The sequence below is a fragment of the Cebus imitator genome, unplaced genomic scaffold (assembly GCF_001604975.1).
Source record: "Cebus imitator isolate Cc_AM_T3 unplaced genomic scaffold, Cebus_imitator-1.0 Scaffold496, whole genome shotgun sequence".
Classification (NCBI taxonomy): domain Eukaryota; kingdom Metazoa; phylum Chordata; class Mammalia; order Primates; family Cebidae; genus Cebus; species Cebus imitator.
The window spans coordinates 701,488-719,126 of NW_016107811.1; the positions used below are offsets into that span (position 1 = coordinate 701,488).

The following is a 17,639-nucleotide window of genomic DNA, read 5'->3' on the forward strand; positions in this document are numbered from 1 at the left end:
ACCTTTAACCTGAAGCAGAGGAAATTTAGATTAGACCCACGAAAGCATTTCCTACCAGCCAGCTGTCCAGCATGGGAAGCGGTCGGAGTGTCTGTCTCAGTTGTCTTGGGCAGGTCAGCCTCTAGCCAGGAGGATGGAACTCAAGACCTTTCAAGGGCTCTTCCAGCCCTAGGACCCCATCAGAAGCCTTTAAAGGGCAATTCAAGGACATCAGTCACCCTGTGCCCATGATTGTGACTTGTCTGTCCACTTTTATATCTCACAGAGATTTCAAATCCCAGATTGTCATCCTGAACTACCCAGCATGCCTCTTGGCACCTTTCCTGCCATCCGCCGTTGTTGTGAGCTCTGGGAATGAGACAAGGACTTAATATCAGCTTGAGCCAAATGTAATTAGGAACATCAATCTGCTGCCCCCAACCCATGTGACGTTCTCCAAAGGCAGAAGGGAAATGTTTCTGATACCTCCTGTGCTGCTGGCTCACCTCCCCTGTCAGAAGGGAGGTCTGGAAGAGCAAGAGCCGGCTCAGACAATGCCACATCCCTTGTGCCCAGTCAAGGCCTCTGCCTGCAGGAGATACTGAGAAATACCTGCATTTTCTATGGTGTGACTGTTAACACCACACTGCTCATCCTGGGTCTCCAGTAACATAGCCCGTCTTCGTGTGGGTTCCCCACAAAGCAGAGCCTGAGAGAGGCATTGGAGGCAGGGATTTAATTGGAAGATGATCTCAAGAGTGGAAGAGTGGGAAAGCAGGAGACGGGGAGATGACTACACCAGTATAAAGGTGTATTCTCAGGGTCACTGCGGGAGGCATCCAGGGGAGGGAGGCTCAGCTCCCCAGACGCTCCTGGAACGGATACAGAATTGCCCTCGGATGGGCGGGGTGTTTATCCATGCTTCTCTTCCCGATTGTTTGAGGGCTGCCCCAAGGGCATGACCCCTTTGTGCTTCAAGGCTGTGCTTTTTGGGAGGGCAGGGCAGGCCCTTCAGCATCAGAGAATGTCCTGGGGCAGAAAGTGAAAAGTCCATGGCTCTTACGGAGGTGGGATGCTGTCAGCTCAAGTCTGGACTCTCTAAGATGTGCTGAGCTACAGGTGAGATCAGAGGTAGGCTAGCCTGCGGGCATACGGTACACAGTCAGGGGTGAATAAGAGTTTGCCGTACCAGCTCTGGTCTTTTCTAGACACTTCCATGCCTCAGTGCTTTAGACCACACTCTTTCCTAACCACTGGGGCCCTAGCCCTCTTTCGCAGCATGGTGAACTCCTATTCACCTTTCAAGGCCCAACTCAAGCATCAGCTCTGCATGTAGCTCTCCTGGCACTGTACCCACGATGGCCTGATTTACCCTGTATAATCATAATGAAACATATTTGCTACTCTCTCTTTATGGGCTCTAACCATGTGTTTGTTCTCTCTTTTCAAATCACAAGGGCGACACATAGGAGATGCTGGATAACTGCCTCGCTGATAATGAGGCTGTGAGGGTCACCTTTACCTTCAACCTTAATAACCCCGATTCAAGTCCAGGTCCCTATAGCAAGTATGAGGGCCTCTCGGTGTGAGGCTCTGCCCTGTCTCGTGTGCTTCTTTGCCCAGCATTTGCCCAGGCCCTGTACTGAGTGCTACTCCACAGAGTGAGGAGGGCTTGGGCCTTGCCCACCAGAAGCTTGGTCTCTTAGGAAAGACCCGCAGATGAGGGCACCCATCCCAGACCACGGGTGAGTGGGTGCTGCATTGCAGCAGGGCCACAGGGAGATTCCCAAAGCCATGGAGTCCTTAAGAGAGGGATGCCCCTCCAGCCCTTGCTGCCTGCCTTGTTCATGCCACCCAAGGCAGCCACCAAGTGCCCACATGCTGGCCCCTCCGAGCTTCCAAGCCCTGTAGATCTTACTGCCCCTGCAGCTGTCTAGTTCTCTCCCTTCTCTCTGTCTGCATGGGGACTGCCCTAGCTCAGCATTGTCCCTTGCTGGGCCACCTGGACTTATCCTCTTGCTGACTCTCTTGTGCCACTCAGTCCATTCTGCCCCAGCAGCTCATGCACACACAGGCTGCTTGAACCCCATCGGGGTTCCCTGCTATCCTCAGGATGAAGCCCAACAGGGTCCTCCAAGACCTGCCCCTATCCCCTGCATCTCCAGGCTTCCTGTCTCTCCATAACCTGGTCCTTCTCTCCCCCTCAGCACCTAGGTAACTCTTCTTCAGTCTTTCTTTAGGTGTCACCTCCTCTGGGAAGCCTTCTTAGATCTTGACTGGAATAGTCTAGCTACCCAGCCTCTGTGCTGCTTTCCACAACTCTCTGAGCCTTTTTCTCTCTGCTTCTGTGCATGGTTTTAATGTTTTCTGTTTGTATATTTGACAGGCTCCTGGAGAATGAAGCATTCCTGGCTTGAGGAGGGGAACTGGCTCTTTTCTTAGTAATTCCAGCACAGAGTGCTGTGCTCAGTCAGCTTCGGGTCCCTCCTTCCTTGTGTGCAGGTCTCCCATTTCTCCCTTTCTGTCTGTCCCAGCCACTGTCCTCCACCACACGCCTCATCTCCCACCCTGCCCTGCTTCTCTGCCGCATTCACCTTTCCACACTTCGCACCTCCCTGGCCGTGCCTTCCCCACGCTTCCTCAGGGATGCCCTGGCCTGCTTTCCCCTTCCTGCCTCTGCCCACTGCACCCCTGCCCTGCTCTCCAGCCGGGCAGAGGCACGCCTCTCTGCTGCCCTCCCCTTGACCTTCATGGTTTCGCTCTTCCTCCTGCCTCTCCTCCAGCTCTGCCCCCACCAGCTCCGCTTATTTCCACCCTCCTGCCCTTCTCATCTCTCGGTGCGCGTTGTCTCCATCTCCCTGTCTCTGTGGACGTCTCTCTCTCTTTGTCCCACCCTTAGTCTCTTTCCCCCTTTGTCCCTATTGCACTTTCTCAGTGACCTCTGTACAATGCGAATATGCTGACTTTGGCATGCAGGGGTGCTGGGGCGGGTGGGGGCCCTGCCCTGGGGTGTCCTTTTACCCCGCCTGTGAGGGGTGATGACTGAGGAACCACTTGAGTGCAGGCTGGTCTGGGCTGCATCCTTGGCCGGGGGGCCCTCACCTGAGCAGCCGCCTCTTGGTCTTAACCCCCTCTGCAAGTCTGTGTGAGTGCGTGTCTGAATATGAGGGTGAGTGTGTGGGACTGTCTGTATCTGTACATGCATGTATATGTGTGCGATGTATAGAAATGAACCAGGGAGAAGGAGCCGCAGGCCCAGGCACAGTGAGGGGACCCCAGGACAGCACCCTCCCCGAGGGCTGCTCCTCTAGCTCTCCTTGGAGCCATGATGGCAATGAGGCCCGGTCCCTTGTAGAGAGCCACCTGGAACTTGAGAACCAGATTTCCAGGCTTTAGGTCATCTTCGGTCTAAATTTTGATAACACCTAGTCAACAGTGCTCAAAGTGTGTGCCCTAAACCAGCCTCAGTTTCACCTGGGAGCTTTTTGAAAATGCTGGCAGGGTGCGGCGTCTCATGCCTATAATCCCAGCATTTTGGGAGGCTGAGGCGGGTGAATCACCTGAGGTTGAGAGTTCAAGACCAGCCTGACCAACATGGAGAAACCCCATGTCCACTAAAAATACAAAATTAACCAGGCATGGTGGCACATGCCTGTAATCCAGCTACTCAGGAGGCTGAGGCAGAAGAACCGCTTGAACCCGGGAGGCGGACGTTGCAGTGAGCCGAGATCACGCCTTTGCACTCCAGCCTGAGCAGCAGAAAGGAAACTCAGTCTCAAAAAAAAAAAATGCAAATTCTGGGGCTCCATAGCAGGCCTGTTGATTAGGAAACCCTGGGGTTGGGGGGCAGTCAGCAGCAGAGAGGTATTCTGACGCTCCTCCCCCAGTTTGAGAACCACTGATTTACATCATAAGGTGTGGTGAGTGCCCTGTCAGAGAAATCATGCAAGACAGACATGAAGGAGTTGTTTTCACCTTCCATCTCTCAGGCAACATAGCTGAAGAGCATAGTCAAATTTTCAACCTGAGTCAGAGGCTTTTTAGATCTTTCCACGGAAGACAAGGAGGTTACAAGCATGGCAAGGGGCAGGTAAAAACAGCTCCAGCAAGGGACAGTAGCGTTGACTTTTCATGCTTTGGTATAAAATCCTATGCAGAATTAGCGGCTCCTAGGACCAACCTGGACTCCCGAACTCTTCCCTCCATGGCTGAACCTGCAGCTGCCCTCAGTGATGCGAAGGGCAAGTCCCTGATTGCCTCCTGAAAGAGCTGCTCCTCAATTTCGACAGCAAGGATGGGGCCTCTAGGATCAAGAGGAAGGTCTTGGAGATCCACTGACAGCCCGCAGCCCCTTCCCAGATGCCCCTGGGCCAGACCAGTCCTGGGCAGTGCCCCTCAGGTCATGCTTATTCCTGTCCCTCTGTGTCTGGCCTCCTCAGGAGTTCTCTCCTCCAGGGATCAGCAGAGCGCCTTCTCATTGCAGTGGGGACCCCCCCCACCCCACCACCACCCCATCACATCATTGTATTACCTGCACTGAACTCCCAGCACTTACCACCTCTTTGGGACTGAATACCTCCAGGCATTGCCATTGCTGGCTTCAGTCCCTTGTGTTTGTAAAGAACAGGCTTTGGTTGCCAAGGTCTCTTCTTGATCAAAGATGTTCCAAACTCCTGTTCCCAAGAATAAGGCTTGTCTCCCAGGTTACTGGTGACAGCTGTACTCAGCTTGTTCAGGGCCTTGGGTGAATGTTTTCTGTGTGTGGGGCCTGCATCTACATAAACAATTTGATTTTAAAGTGTAATTAAAAATTCTTGGCCCAATGAGGTATTGTGACATATCGACAAAGGTTTAGAATAATGGGGAGAAAAGAGGTAGTAACACTTTTTTATTTTCCAATCTGCGCAGTGAAGATTCTTTTGCAGGGTCCAAGAATTATCTTTTCCTGTTCAGGTCCAGGAACCATCTCTTTGTGTTCTTCATTGTCAAACGTCATTCCTGGTTAATTTCTTATCTTCCACCATGAGAAAACGGTGACAATGCTATTGTTATGCACAATGCCATGGCTCTTAGGGATCTATTTGTATTGAAATAATAATGATCTCCTTGTCTCTGCAGTTTCCTATGACCCCTACTACTGTGTATTTAATGCTGTTTGCATCAGTATTCACAGGTACTGAGCGCTGAATACTGAGTACTGAGTACAGCCCATGTGGCCGGGGCAGAGTGGGAAAGGAAGGTTACAGGGAAACCCCCTCAGAAACTAAAAGAAACTCATTTAAATGTTCTTGGGCAGCTCTTTAAAGAGATATTTACCGTCCAGATCACTATCCCAAAATTCTTCCACAGCCTGGGACATGGCTTTTAGACGTCAACCATCCATTCCCTCCTCTCTGCTTCCTTCATACTTTCTTCCTAAAGAACAAAATCCTGATTAAGTGCTTTCTGCTATCCTCAAAAATAGGAACTCAAGATTAAGAATAATAACATCGCTGGGTACAGTGGCTCATGCCTATAATCCCAGCACTGTGGGTGGCTGAGGCTGGAAGACGGTTTGAATCCGGGAGTTGGAGACCAGCCTGGACAATATAGTGAGACCCAGTCTCTACCAGAAAACAAAACAAAAACGAAAACAGTACGTGTAGTGGGCCTGGTTCCACCATCGGCTCTTTCTGCTGTGCCATGGGGGTCTTCTGATTGTTTGAACACAGACCATTTCTTTCCCTAAGGGAAATCCACTGAATATTCCCCTCCGTGTAGCTGGGACAGACCACAGCTTCGAAGTCTTCACTGCACTTCGGAAGACAACAGAAGGACAACTTGTAAGCACTTCAGCTTTCCCATCTGGGGCTCCTCTGATCAGCTCACTTTGTGGGCACACTGCTTGTTCTCAAAATCTTAGCCTCCGCTCTTGCCTTAATGGAAGAGCACCAGCTTATGAGTCACCACCCAGAAGTTTCCTTCAATGTCTTAAGACTTCATGGTCAAGATCCACAGTAGCCCCTAACTCATTCTATGGGGCCAGCATTACCAAATCCAAAGGAAGACATCACAAGAAAAGAAAACCACAGATCAGTATTCTTTATGCAGATAGATGGTGTAAGTTCTAAACAACTGCTGTGTTTACATGCAAGTACTCTGTATGCAGAGCCTCCTTTGCTCCTTCTAAGGATCCCACGAAGTTGCCCTCATCTAGGCTGGAAGAGGCTACGTGACTTACGTGCAGTCACGTACCTAGTAAGTGGCAGACCTACGATCCAAGCCTAGCTTTTCCTACCACACCACCCAGTCCTCTGCATATGGCAAGAGAAACAGTGGACCCTGCATGTTTGCGCTATTGGTCTCATCACCTCCATAAGGCCTCTTGACCATTTGACCCACCAGAGTAGCCTCTCTCTGCGGTTGAGAGCCTTCCCAAGACCACAGACCCCACTGACCAATGACTCTTCAACCCAAGATCACACATCAGTCTGTGCACCATAAGGGTTATGTGTGCAAGAAGGAGGTGCTGTGGGAGGGCAATTCTGCCACTCCCTGGGCAAGTCTTTAACTCTCAGTCTCCTCATCTGCGAAATGGGGACAAAGCTCTAAACACTGACAACACCAAATGCTGGTGAAGATGTGGAGCCATGGGAACTCTCATTCATCGTTGGTAGGAATGCAATGGTGCAGCCACTTTGGAAGACCACGTGGCAGTTTCTTACAAAAGGAAACCTACTCTTACCATATGATCTAGCAATTGTTCTCCCTGGAGCTTATCCAAAGGATTTGAAATCTACATTCACACAAAAACCGGCACATGAATGTTTTCAGTAGCTTGGTTCAGAACTGTCAAAACCTGGGCACGACCAAGATGCCCTTCAGTAGGTGAGCAACAAATAAACTGTGGTACCTCCAGACAATGCAATCTTATTCAGTGTCAAAAAGAAATGAGCTATCAAGTCATGAAAAGTCACAAAGGAACCTTAAATGCACATTATTAAGTGAGAGAAGCTAATCTGCAAAGCCTGCAGACTGCATGATTCCAACTAGATGACGCTGTGGAAAAGGCAAAGCTATGGAGACAGTGAAGAGATCAGTGCTTGCCAGGGGTTAGTGGGAAGGGATGGACAGGCAGAGCACGGAGGAAGTTTAGGGCCGACTCTTCGTGATACTGTGATGGTGGATGCATGTTGTTATGCATGTGTCAAAACCCACACAATGCACAGCACCGAGAGTGAGCCCTAATGTGAGCTCTGGACTCTGGGTGATAATGACATGCTAATGTAGATTCATTGATTGTAACAAATGTACCACTTCCGTGGAGGATGTTGACAGTGGGGAGCTTGTGTGTGTGTGTGGAAGCAGGGGGGCATATGGGAACTTAGTGTATTTTTTCTTTTCTTTTTTTTTTCTTTTGGATGTGCTTTTTTTCAAAATGTTTTCTTTTAGGTTCTGGGATACATGTGCAGAACACTCAGGTCTGTTCCATAGGTAAACGTGTACCATTATGGTTTCCTGCACCTATCCACCCATCTCCTGGGTATTAAGCCCCGCATGCATTAGCTATTCTCCCTGGTGCTCTCCCTCCCCCACCCTCCTGGCAGGCCCTGTAGTGTGTTGTTCCCCTCCCTGGGTCCATGTGTTCCCATTGTTCAGCTCCCAACTCGCTGTATTTTCTGCTCAGTTCTGTTGTGAAACTAAAACTGCTCTAAAAAATAAAATCTATTAAAAAATGGGGGCAACATCACTCAGGTCTCAGGCTGGGTTAAATGAGCTAATACCTATAAAAACAGTTTGTAAACAGCAAGATGGTTTATTGACATAAGCGATTGGTACTATTATGTTTTAAAATCCCAGATGTCCCAGAAATCTACAGTGGGAGCTCAGGTCAATCACTTTGACTTTCAAGGTCCCAGTGTCCTTAGCTACAAACCAAAATAATGCTACTTGTTCTGTGTTTCCCTCTCCTCCCCTCTGACAGCCTCTCAGAGGGTAAAGGGCAGTACTGATGACGGTGGGAATGGCAGCCGCCACTTGTGTCTAGGTACTCTATACACATTTTCACTTAATCCTTATAACCGCCCTGACTTTGCAGATGAGAAAATGAAGCACAGTTGTGGGGCTGGGGGTGAGGTGGGGGCAGCGCCGGGAAGGGAGAGAGGAGAAGTAACTTGTCCTGGGTCATACCACTGGTCAGTGGTGAAGCAGGTTCCGGAGACTCAATGGCCTGTACTCAACCTCCAACTTTACCCCTGTATCTCCCAGGTTGACCCCTACAAGGAACCCCAGGGGGTGGCTCCATTGCTGGTCACTGGGATTGGCCTCACAATAACAAAAGATGATCAGAGCCAACATTTCTTTTTTTTTTTTTTTTAAGATGGAGTCTCACTCTGTCACCTAGGCTGGAGTGCAATGGCACAATCTCGGCTCACTGCAACCTCCGCCTTCCAGGTTCAAGCGATTCTCTGCCTCAGCCTTCTGAGTCGCTGGGATTATAGGCACCCACCACGCCCAGCTAATTTTTGTATTTTTAGTAGAAACAGGGCTTCACCATCTTGGCCAGGCTGGTCTTGAACTCCTGACCTCATGATCGACCCACCTCACCCTCCCAAAGTGCTGGGATTACAGGTGTGAGCCACCACGCCCCATCTTTCATAGCCAACATTTCTATAGGACTTTGAAGGAGTGAAGGACGTCCCATCCCCAAATACACCAAAGTGGTGTATTAATTACTTTGAGTTGAAAACATTGGAGAAATTGTAGTTTCAGAAAGGGCAAGCTGACCTGTCTCTTCCTGCATGCAGCAAGCCCTAAACATTCCTCTGGGAGGGGGTCCTTCTCCGTACGAGGGGGAGAAAATAGCCCTTATCACCATAGACTGAGAATTGGGAGTTGCAATGGTCCTGCATAAAAATACTCCCCAAAGTAACCCTTATCTTCCACTAGCTTTATATCTCTATGTATCTCCTGGTGACTTCCTTAGAAATTTACTGCCCCTAGCCAGATACCCTGTATCCTGTCATTTCATCTCATATTTATCTTTCTTTGTCTAAATATAAAAGCATCTTTTTCTTTGGTCACTTTGAACTTCACTCTCTCTCTAATTTTTTTTTTTTTTTTTTTTTTTTTTTTTTTTTTTTTTTTTTTTTGAGAGAGTCTTGCTCTGTCACCCAGCCTGGAGTGCAGTGGCCAGATCTTGGCTCACTGCAACCTCCTCCTCCTGGGTTCAAGTGATTCTCCTGCCTCAGCCTCCCGAGTAGCTGGGACTACAGGTGCACGCCACCATGCCAGGATAATTTTTGTATTTTTAGTAAAGACGGGATTTCACCATATTGGCCAGGCTGGTCTCGAGCTCCTGACTTTGTGATCCACTCACCTAGGCTTCCCAAAGTGCTGGGATTACAGCGTGAGCCACTGTGCCCGGCCGGGCTTCGCTCTCTTATGAAGATCCCCCAGGTAGCACAATTTGTGCACTTTCCTCTCTTTAGTCTGCCAGTTGTTGGCAAGGTTTCTAGATCCAGCCAAAGGGCCGAAGGAGGATTGGAGGTGATCTTTGGCTCCCTAACAACTTGCTGTGAGACAGGACTATTTCTAAGCACGTGGTATGCACTGTGTCATTGAATTCTTACAGTAACACTGTAATATGGGTCCTATTATGCTACCCACTTCACAGCCGAGAAAACGGAAGCACAGAATCCAGAGAGCAGAGAACCTCAGACCCAAGAAGGAAAGTGGGGATCCGCCAGTCTGAGTCATTTGTTGGACATGCTGCCTCCTCGCAGGCAAGCTCAGGTTCTTGAGCTGCTGTAAGGCAAACTGCGACAAGGTGAGTATGTGTATGTGTTGCACGTGATGCTGTGTTTGGTAGCTTTGGGAGCTACCAAATCAATGCCAAGGGAGGCCATCCCTGGGCCTCCAGAACCCTGTGTCATGCTGAGTTTGCCCCAAGGGTGCCTGGCTGAACAGCCTCCCTCCCCACCCAGGATGACTTTTTGTCTCCAAATTCCAGGCCAGGGCAGGGGAGTCAGGAGCATGGAGCTTTATTTGCTGCTTAGCCACAGAGGAGGCCTGTGGAGCAGGAATGGGGCAGAGTCAGGGGAAGGGGCAGGCAACAGCCCAGGGAAGCAAAGAACCTGGGACAATGAAGAGTCCACTGGAGATCCTGACTCCCAGTAGGAGTGACCCAAGGCTAGAGGGGAGGGGAGGAACCAGCATTCCTGCAGGCACCTCTCATTTGGTACCTACAGGCTCAGAGACCCGATTTTAAGTAGGAGTTCCTTCAGAGAGGATATCTTGGGTGGTGATCCAGAAGATAAGGCTTTAGAACCAGCCAGCCTGAGTCCAAATCCTGCCTCTCCTCTCTCTAGCTGTGTAGACTTGGTTGAAGTACTTAACCTCTCTGGGGCTGTTTCCTCTCCTTTCAAATGGGGATAATGATGGCAGACACCTCATGGGGGAAGATCTGTCCATAGCCTGGTACGGGAACTGGCGCAGAGTAAAGACTCAAAACACATCGGCTGCATCTCCACTGTCAAACAGGGTTTCTAATAGGGCACAACCATGTGATGAGGGTTAAATGAGCAAAATACACAGAAAGTGCTTAGAAAGGATCCTGGCACAGAGAAAGTGCTGATGGTTTTTATTGTGAACATCCTCCTTCTCCCCACCCCTTCTCCTCATCCAGGCAGGGCACTCAGGCGCCAGGAAGGCGACTGCTTGACTTCAGTGTGCAAAATGCAAAGATGGCATTGTCAGCTGCCTCCCCACAGAGGTGGAGGAAAGATGGGGCTGCAGGAATTCGTTAGCACCAATTAACACCCCGAGGCTCCCTTCTGCTCTCACCCTGGTCTGCTTCCCTGCTGGCTGGGGGCCTGGAACCACATGGCAGAGGAAGCAGCCAGGCCCATGGGAGAGGGGAAACTATGGAACCATCAGCAAAGACTGAGGTGTCCAGCCAAGTCCAAGCAGGTATTATTTCTATTCGGAATGGAAGGCTCCAGAAAGGAATGAGAGGCATGAGCATGGGGCAGGCCTGGGTCCTCAAGGCTATAGACAAATACCTCTCCTAGCCCATGGCATCTGATATGTGGAGTGGGGATCATCCCATCCACTACACAACAAATGTACTTTCGGTCAGAATCTAGCAATAAAAGAAATAAAACAAATGTTGGAAAAGAAATGCAGACAGAGAAAATGTTTTGTTGAGCTTTATAAATACATATATATTTCTTTTTATTTAAAAAAAATTATTGGCATGCACACGAATATACACATTTGTTCCTTAACCACAGAGGAGGCCTGTGGAGCAGGAATGGGTCAGAATCAGGGACGACACTGGCAACATATATCCACATGAGTACACACACACACACACACACACACACACACACGACACTGGCAACATATATCCACATGAGTACACACACACACACACACACGTACTCATGTGCATGCCAATAAAACTTATACATATATATTCATATGCATGCCAATAAAATTTTTTTAATAAAAATGAAAAGAAGGGAAATAGTAATGGATTAGTACTTTCTAATCATATTAGTGTTTTTCAAAACAGGAGAAAATGTATATCAATATGTTAATCTGTCGCAGTAGCAATTAAAAGCATTACAGCTTGTGCAAATCCGTGGATGACAACATAAAATTAATCTTCTTAAATTCATGTTCAACAGGCACCAAAGTGATATTTGTCCATCTATCTTTGCTTATAATTAAAGAACACTTTTTAATTAATGGTTACTTTGAAAAGTTACTTTCACATGAAGCACCAAATACATAAATTAGGAAAATCTTAAATATAAGGATAGGTTTTATAAAGTATTTCACAAAAAAATTCCAATACTGGAATTTCAATACCGTTTCTATCTTTGTTTCTTCAGGATCAATCATAGCGGTTTTCACATGTTTCTGTAGCCAAAAATTTCTCATAAAATATTTTCAACTCAAAATTTGTTCATTCTAGTTGGGAAGTACCTTCTGAAGTTTTTCTTCTGCAAAAATCAGAGAAAATGGCTGAAAGATGGAGAACCTTGACATGAGTTGACCAGTTAGGAGGGGCAACCAAACTGAGTAATTCAGGTTCTATCTCTTCATCTTTACAACGACTCTATCATCAGTGATAATTCTGAATCCACTAAGATTTAAACTATACCAGAAGAAAGCTTGAAAGATTTCACTGCTTTGGGCCAGGCACTGTGGCTCACACCTGTAATCCCAGTGCTGTGGGAGCCGAGAAGGGCCGATCACTTGAGGCTAGGAGTTTGAGACCAGCCTGGGCGACATGGTAAAACCCCATCTCTACTAAAAATACAAAAAATAGGCCGGGCGCAGTGGCTCACGCCTATAATCCCAGCACTTTGGGAGGCCGAGGTGGGTGGATCACGAGGTCAAGAGATCAAGACCATCCTGGTCAACATGGTGAAACCCCGTCTCTACTAAAAATACAAAAATCAGCTGGGCCTGGTGGCACGCGACTTTAGTCCCAGCTACTCGGGAGGCTGAGGCAGGAGAATTGCCTGAACCCAGGAGGCGGAGGTTGCGGTGAGCCGAGATCGCGCCATTGCACTCCAGCCTGGAAACAAGAGCGAAACTCCATCTCAAAAAAATAAATAAATAAAATACAAAAAATAAAATAAAATAAATTAGCTAGGTGCAGTGGCGCATGCTTGTAGTCCCAACTACTCGGGAGGCTGATGGGGAGGATTGCTTGAGCCCAGGAGGCAGAGGTTGCACTGCAGCCTGGGGGACAGAGTGAGATCCTGTTTCCCTCCCTCCANAAAAAAAAAAAAAAAAAGAAAAAGAAAAAAAAAAGATTTCACTGCTGTGAAATCATTCTCCAAGTGATTGCGTACAACAGCAAAGTCTAGGTGTGCCAGAGCCCACTGCATAATTGGGAGCTCTCTGAATTAACTCACATGCTGAAAACAATGTTTATTAAAGATTAAGTAATAATAAGCACCAATTTGCAGTGTTCTGTTATCCTGTGCAACACATTCGGTAATAGGCACAGCAACTACAGAGAACTTAGACCATCTAATGTTTGTAAAATGATAATGACCACAGTTTCCTTTTCTTGTGATGTCTGTTTGGATTTCATACCAGGGTCGTGCTGGGTTTATAGAATGAGCCAGGAAGATTCCTCATCTTCTATTTTCTGGAAGAATCTGAGAAGAATTGGTTTTGATTCTTCTTTAAATGTTTGGTAGAATTCACCAGTGAAGGCTTCTGGTCCTGGACATTTCTTTGTTGGGAATTCTTGATTATTTACTGAATCACTTTATTTCTTAAAGCTCCTTATTTCTTATAGCTGTTTAGGTTTCTTTTCTTCCTCGGTTTTTGCAGTTCTAGGAAATTGTGGATTCCATCTAGTTTTCTGGTATACAATTGTTCATATTTTCTTATAATCTTTTCTTCTTTCTGTAAGGTTGGTAGTAATGTCCCCAATTTCATTTCTGACATTAGTGATTTGAGTCTTAGCTCCTTTTTCTTAATCAGTCTAGCTAAAGATGTGTCACTTTGTTGGTCTTTTCAAAGAACCAGCTTTTGTTTTCATTGATTTTTCTCTATTATTATTCTGTTCTCTGTCTCCACTCTCTTTCTTTCTTTCCTTCTTCCTTCCCTCCCTCCCTCCTCCCTCCCTCCCTCCTCCCTTCTTTCTTTTACTTTCTTTCTCTTTCTTTCTTTCTGTCTTTCTTTCCCTCCCTCCCTCCCTCCCTCTCTCTTCCCTCCCTCCCTTCCTTCCTTCCTTGACAGGATTTCGTTCTGTTGCCCAGGCTAGAGTGCAGTGGCACGATCAAGGCTCACCACAGCCTCAAACCCCTAGGCTCAGGAGATTAACTCTCAGCCTCCCAAGTAGCTGGGATTACAGGCACACACCACCATGCCCAGCTAAGTTTTATATTTTTTTGTAGAGATATAGTCTCACTATGTTGCCCAGGCTGGTCTCAAACTCCTGGGCTCAAGTGATCCTCCTACCTTGGCCTCCCAAAGTGCTGAGGTTACAGGTGTGAGCCATGGTGCCTGGCCAGTCTCCACTCTAATCTTCATTATTTCTTTCCTCTGCTTGCTTTGGGTTTAGTTTGCCCTTCTTTTTCCAGTTCCTTAATGTGTGAAGTTAGTCAATTGATTGAGCTTTTTCTTTTTTTATAAGAATTTATAGAATTTTATAAGAATTTACATTTCCTTCTAAGCACTGTTTTCGCCAAATCCTAGACATTTTAGTATATTTTGTTTTTGTCTCCATTGTCTCAAAGTATTTTATAATTTTCTCATTTCCCTTGTAATTGTCCTTTGATCCAGTTATATTTGAATTTTAAGAAACAATGAGTAATTTTTTAGTATGTGTATTTCCCATACACTATTTGGGTTCCTTTGTACTAAAAATCATTTGTTTTTTATCTGAAATTCAAATGTAACTGAGCCACCTGCATTTTATCTGAGAACCCATTCCAATAAGAATGTGAAGACACAAGTGGTACACTCTGGGAATGTCTGATGTAAGGGAAGAAAATCGGACCATCCTAGGGAGGCTCCCCTTTTGAGGGAAAAATATAATTCTTGTCCAGGGAGCTACAGCCTCAGGAGAAGAGGAAGGGAGGGAGCAGCACAAGCTTGCCTGGAAGGTGGGGGCGAGATTGCAAGGGGAGCTAGGCTTTGCACCAGGACCTTCCTCCTTCCTTCAAGGCTTCCCCACCTGCACCCCAGAGTCTACGCAGTGCTCACCACCCAAAGCCCCCTTCTGTGTAGTCCTCGGACTCCACCAGCTGCTTCTTCCAAACTGGATTTCCCTGACAGACGCCAGGGAGGCACGGGAAGGGGTGGCTGGAGGACAACATCATTAAGGCCTTTCTCCTCAGTTCCCGGTTCCCAGTACCCATTGGGTAGGAGATTGACCCAGCTGGCCTGCCTTTAGGGTAGAGAAGGACAAGGCTGGGGGGGATAGGGCACTTACAGCCCTCCCCCGAGTCATCCACATTCATATGCATGTGCACACACTCATGACACACACTCATGGTCATGCTCACAGGCACCCATTTACTACATACACATTCCCATGCACGACTACGCACACAGGCTCACAGAACACGCCAGCTGGATAACCATGGCCTCATACACTCAGACCCACGGAGGCATGCTCTGCTCACACAGGCACACAGCCCTGCACATATTTGCATACTTGTCTACACTCCTTCAGCCCTGTACACGATGACAGACAGATCACAGTCACAACAAATCCTGTACACTCCCCCACCCTCTCTCAGGCCCTCGGTGTGCGTGTTTCTCTGCATGTTCTCCTGCTGTCTGTATCTGCATGTCTGTCCATCCTCCACCTTCCCACCCAGCTGTCTGCCTCCCTCCCTGCAGCAAGATTGAGGGAGGATGGGCAGGCCTGGTTTCCTTGACAACCGGGGACCCTCTACCTGTCCTGCTGGGTCCCAGTTGGCTGGAAGGAGAAGGTGCTGGGGGGCAGCGTTGGCTTGTCCAGGCGCTTGCTCTGAGTAGGACTGGGGGAGAGGGCAGGGAGAGTAGGGAGGGAGGGATGGGTGACCATCTGGACCGGGGAGCATGAGCTGCAGGCACTGCCCAAGTGCTCCGAAATGGCAGATGGGCATCGCTGTGCCTGGAGGAGCTGGGGCGGGGGCAGCCCAGCATAGCATATGCAGGAGCTCCTCCACTGCCCAGCCCAGCCCTCTCCCAGCCCCTCCCCCTTACCTCCCGAGTACCTTCAGGCCTGACTGATGCTGGAAAAAACCCTCTTCAAGCTCCCTTTCCTGGGACCCAGCCAGTATTGAGAGGTAAAGTTGTGCTGGGGCATGGGGGACGGGGGGCGGGGGACACACCCATTAACAACCTCCAGAGCTCTATGCTCTCTGCGTGCCATTCCCTTCAGGGAAACGCAGCTCCTCCTAAATTCCCATTTTGGATGCTATCCCTGGAGGCTGCTAGGGAAAATTACCCTGGCTGTGCCATGGGAAACCCAGAAGCGTGGTTCTAATTTGCACACGTCCCACAAGATGGTGAGGAGAGCTGTGGCTCCGCTTCCTCTCAGCCCCTTGGGTTGTGCAGGCTTTTCCCTAGTACAGAATCCACTAGGAAGACAACCGGCTTATGCCTAGCATCCTGTCCTCAAGGTCCTGAAAGCTGGGCCTGAAAGGCAGGGGACTAGGGAGGGCAGCTGGAGGAGGGCCCCGACCAGCAAGGAGCAGAGAGGAGGAAGATGGGTTGCGTGTGGAGGATGGTGCTTCCAGAGACAAGAGACTGCACTCCGAGGCTGCTGGTGTTCCCTTCAAGAAAGAACCTGCAGGCCAGGTGCAGTGGCTCAGGCCTGTAATCCCAACACTTTGGGAAGTGGAGGCTGGAGGATCACTTGAGGCCAGGAGTTCGGGACCAGCCTGGGCAACATAGTGAGACCCTGTCTCTGCCAATAATTTAAAAAATTAGCTGGGCATGGTGGCATGCACCTGTAGTCCCAGCTACTCCAGAGGCTGGGGTGGGAGGATCACTTGAGCCCAGGAGTTTGAGGTTGCAGTTTGAGCCATGATTGCACCACTGCATTCCAGCCTGGTGACAGAGTTGAGATCCTGTCTCAGAAGAAAGAAAGAAAAGAAAGAAAGAGAAAGAAAGAAAAGAAAGAAGGAAGAAAGAGGAAGGAAGGAAAAAGAGAAAGAAAATGAAAAGAAAGAATGAAAAAGGAAGGAAAGAAAACAGAAAAGAAAGAAAGAGAAAAATAGAAAAAAGAGAGGAAGGAAGGAAGGAGGGAGGGAGGGAAGGAGGGAGGAAGGAAGGAAGCAATGAATGAACTTGCAGACCAGCTCTGGGAGCAGTGAGCGGCCTCCAGCACCTCCCGTCTGGCACATTCAATGTCCACTCTTCCCAGGCAGCCCCCAGCCAATGCCTGGGCACCGCACGGGTACAAGTGCCCGGCCACAGCATCCCATGGCGGGCCTCTTCACACCGGCAGTGTCCACCCGGATCTCCCTGCTGGGCTGGCGGAGACTCGGTCAGATCCGCATCGCCGTCGGAGGCGCTCTCCGCCCATCGTCCTTACACGTGTTGAAATCCCCGACAAACCCATTGCACCCCTAACGACATCTCAGCGTCTGCTTGCCCGAGGACCCCAGTCCGCACAGATGCCGGGAACCTCACGCCAAGTGCTCTCCGCGCGCGCGCGTCTGCGGGAGACCCGCAGCCTCCGAGGAAGGAAGCGGAGCGCGCCCGGTGGTGGGCACCCCGTGGAGCTGCACGTGGAGCGGTCTCGGGCGCTGCAGCCTCAGGCAGCTCCCTGGAGAACCCCAGACAGCACTGCACCAACCGGGACACGGAGGCCCAGGCAGGGAAAGGGTTAAGGCGGAAAAAGACTGGGGGCATCTTACAGTCAGAATGCTTGTTTCCTCTGCTCCCCGTCTGGTTCCTGCAGCTCTTCCCGCGGCCAGCTTGGCAGGGACAACTTTGCCCTCCCCGCCCCCACCCTCGCCCCCGCCCCCCGCCCCTCCCTTCTCGGTTCCCAGGCCCCAGACTGGGGCAGGGATTCTGCTTGCATGAATGATCCATACCGTTCAGATGCGCGGGGGTCTTCTGAGCGCACTTTTAGCACGATTGACCAGAACTTCTTCTTCTTCTTCTTTTTTTTTTTTTTTTTTTTTTTTTTTTTTTTTTTTTTT

The 17,639-nt window shown here is 49.1% G+C and overlaps 1 protein-coding gene across 2 annotated transcripts in view; it reads right to left on the bottom strand.

Moving 5' to 3' along the window:
- CORO2B (coronin 2B) overlaps positions 1-11,076 on the bottom strand; it is a 164,831-nt gene extending 153,755 nt beyond the window's left edge. Inside the window, exon 1 of one of the 2 annotated variants that reach the window (XM_037733147.1) lies at positions 11,022-11,076. In XM_037733147.1, the coding sequence (XP_037589075.1) occupies positions 11,022-11,063 (42 nt within the window). In that variant the 5' untranslated portion in view covers positions 11,064-11,076. Of the gene's footprint in view, positions 1-55; positions 80-11,021 lie in introns of those variants that run through there. The other variant, XM_037733148.1, reaches the window with a different exon arrangement.
- Positions 11,077-17,639: the final 6,563 nt, after the last annotated feature.